The sequence below is a fragment of the Sinocyclocheilus rhinocerous genome, unplaced genomic scaffold (genome assembly GCF_001515625.1).
Source record: "Sinocyclocheilus rhinocerous isolate Xijiao unplaced genomic scaffold, SAMN03320098_v1.1 scaffold50, whole genome shotgun sequence".
Lineage (NCBI taxonomy): Eukaryota > Metazoa > Chordata > Actinopteri > Cypriniformes > Cyprinidae > Sinocyclocheilus > Sinocyclocheilus rhinocerous.
The window spans coordinates 490,122-492,655 of record NW_015641057.1 but is presented as its reverse complement, the minus strand read 5'-3'; the positions used below and the strand labels follow the sequence as shown (position 1 = coordinate 492,655).

Here is a 2,534-nt window from a genome sequence, read left to right as displayed (position 1 = left end):
GGGGTACCTAGCACAGCAAAGGGTACCAAAAGGGTGGAGCTAAACTCACTGCAGAATGTTGATTGGTTGACTAGAATCATCACTTTTGCGTGATACAAGGGGATAAAGCGTCCTTCATTCGTTCTGCTTTGCTGTCCATGAGTGTTGGGCTTATTTACATCAGAATACGCAAACACACAAAAAAATATAACCGTGTATTTTATAATTGTAATCCGCTGGCTCTGATGTCTCTGTAGTGATTAAACACGAGATAATTCGTTTTGGGTAGGCTATATTTAACAGGCATTCGTGGTCTCATGAATCTATTATTTATTCCTGGTCATATCGTCATATCGCTGAGCACAAAGTTATGTTTAACTTTATATATTTATTTTGAACTTTACCGTAGTACAGCGCTGAATTTGTAGCATTTGTTTGACTGAATTGTTTGCTTTTGTCTTTATTTCCTCTTATATAAGCCTCTTATACTTTGTACTTATACTTTTATAATGGCTATTATTGTTCATTAAAACTGACATTTAACAAAAAGAGGCAGAGTTGTGCTTATTGTCGCTCTTTATCGTCGAACGCTACTTTCCGGCATACACCGCAATTATCAAGAAGGGTACTATTGGCAGTGGGAAACGCAAGCCTGATCAGGGTTACCTGTACCGTACCGAATCATACTGTACTGAACTGTACTGTACCGTACCGCTCAGTGGAAACGAGCCATAAGAGGAGTAAAGTGATCAGTACCTCTGGTGTGGCAGCGCGGGACGCTCGGTTGCACTCACTGTCACTGGAACTGCTCTCGCTGTCCGAGTCGGACTCTGAGCTGCTCTCCGATTCGCTGGAGCTGCCCGATGCACCGCTGGAGTGACCAGTCGGTTCGCTGGTCCGCGGTGTGGTTCCAGGGAGGCTTTAGGAAAAAGAACAGAGGAGAATATTCGTCAAATGATATGACACACTTCAAAACACACAAACGTGCCATTGACAGCATAGATATAGATACCATCTATGCTATTACATTATAGTTCAAGTCTTTAAAATATCAGACACCAAAATAATTTTTTTAATGTTAAATATTACTTCAATAGCCTTGATATTTCTTTCACCTATAATAAAAAAAAAAAATATATATATTTTTTTTTTCAACATTAGCTGGAGAGCCAACTAACAAAGAGACAACTGAACCAATTGATGATAGACTACATCACTTACAGAGAGACAGAGATAGAAATATATAAATAGAAAGAAAATGAGCAAGGAAAGAAAGGGTTTGTTTACTTCTCCACCTACGGGGCTATTAGTCAGCTCTGTCTCAGAGTTATCAGTCATGCTCAGCATTATTTATGAGTTCATGAAAGGCCACAGTGCTCTAATCCAATGAGTACTTCACTTCTCAGGGTATCCTCAGATGTGGCCAGCCAAGATTGTTCTACATGGAGTCAAACATGCCAGAAGGAGGCAAATTAAATTCCTTTCCAAAGGTCAGACCAGGCTGCTTTATGTTGACACTTCATTAGAGATTATGTTATGACAGGAAAAAGTGCTTTGGTCTACAGCTGTGCCAGCAAGACATGCACAACATTGGCCAGGAATGAGGAACCTTTCCCAGGAAAGTGAAAAAGCAAACAAAAAACTGATTTGTGCCAAATCATAAGCTATATTCAAAATTGCACACTTGTTCACTCATGCACTGTCAGTGTGCAGCAAAAACCCTAAACAACCCAACAGCCAGTGTGTGGGCTACAGTGAAATGCATGCTTGTCATCGCATTAGATTCAGTACAACATATCAAACCAAGTGGTGGATGTTAGACCTTTTCTCAGAGCTAACGTCATTTTTCTGACTTTTAATTAACTGATGCAAATGTTTATTTTGTTTGGTTTCTTTTTTTATCTAATGCAATAAAAAGATATAGTTCAAATTGTAATTTTATATTTAATATCTATAAATCTCCTAATCAAATACCACCTGAAAGAAATACGACACAGTTACATGCACTGTGAATGTGCTGTTCTTTCAAAACACCAACCTCTGTGACCTTTGTCTATGCAAATGGCACTGATTGGTGTGATACAATACAAACCAAAAGAAAAGAAAAAGGCAGAAGGTCATTTTCTCTCCATCTTTTGGTCTTAATAAGGCTGACCTTTGGTTAACAGCTGTGGAATCTCATAAGAGAAAGGCAAGTCTGAGAAAGCGTTTCTTGGTTCTTTCACCTTCTATCACACATAGTTTTGTTTACTTTTTAACACAATACAAAACAATAACTAATTTTGCCCTTTTTCTGTATGAAAAAATTGTAATATAATATAATATAATATAATATAATATATTACAACTTGGTCTCATAAAAATACGTACCTCTGGGTACTTTTCTGCAACACCGTTTTTACGTACCAAAGAGAAATGTCCACTGAGTGGCGCTAAAACACGGGTTCAATAAGTGAACCCTGGCAAGTTTTTATTACGTTGATATAGGTACGTATTGCTGTGTTTTTATTACGTTGCTTCAGGTACGTATTGCGGCGGTTCAGAATTCAAATATC

The 2,534-nt window shown here is 38.0% G+C and overlaps 1 protein-coding gene across 1 annotated transcript in view; it reads right to left on the bottom strand.

Annotated features, from left to right (window-relative positions):
• Nucleotides 1-2,534, bottom strand: part of LOC107754505 (AF4/FMR2 family member 2-like) — a 259,399-nt gene that overhangs the window by 23,181 nt on the left and 233,684 nt on the right. The window contains exon 10 of the mRNA XM_016570984.1: nucleotides 736-898. Within this exon, the coding sequence (XP_016426470.1) occupies nucleotides 736-898 (163 nt within the window). The remainder of the gene's footprint in view (nucleotides 1-735; nucleotides 899-2,534) is intronic.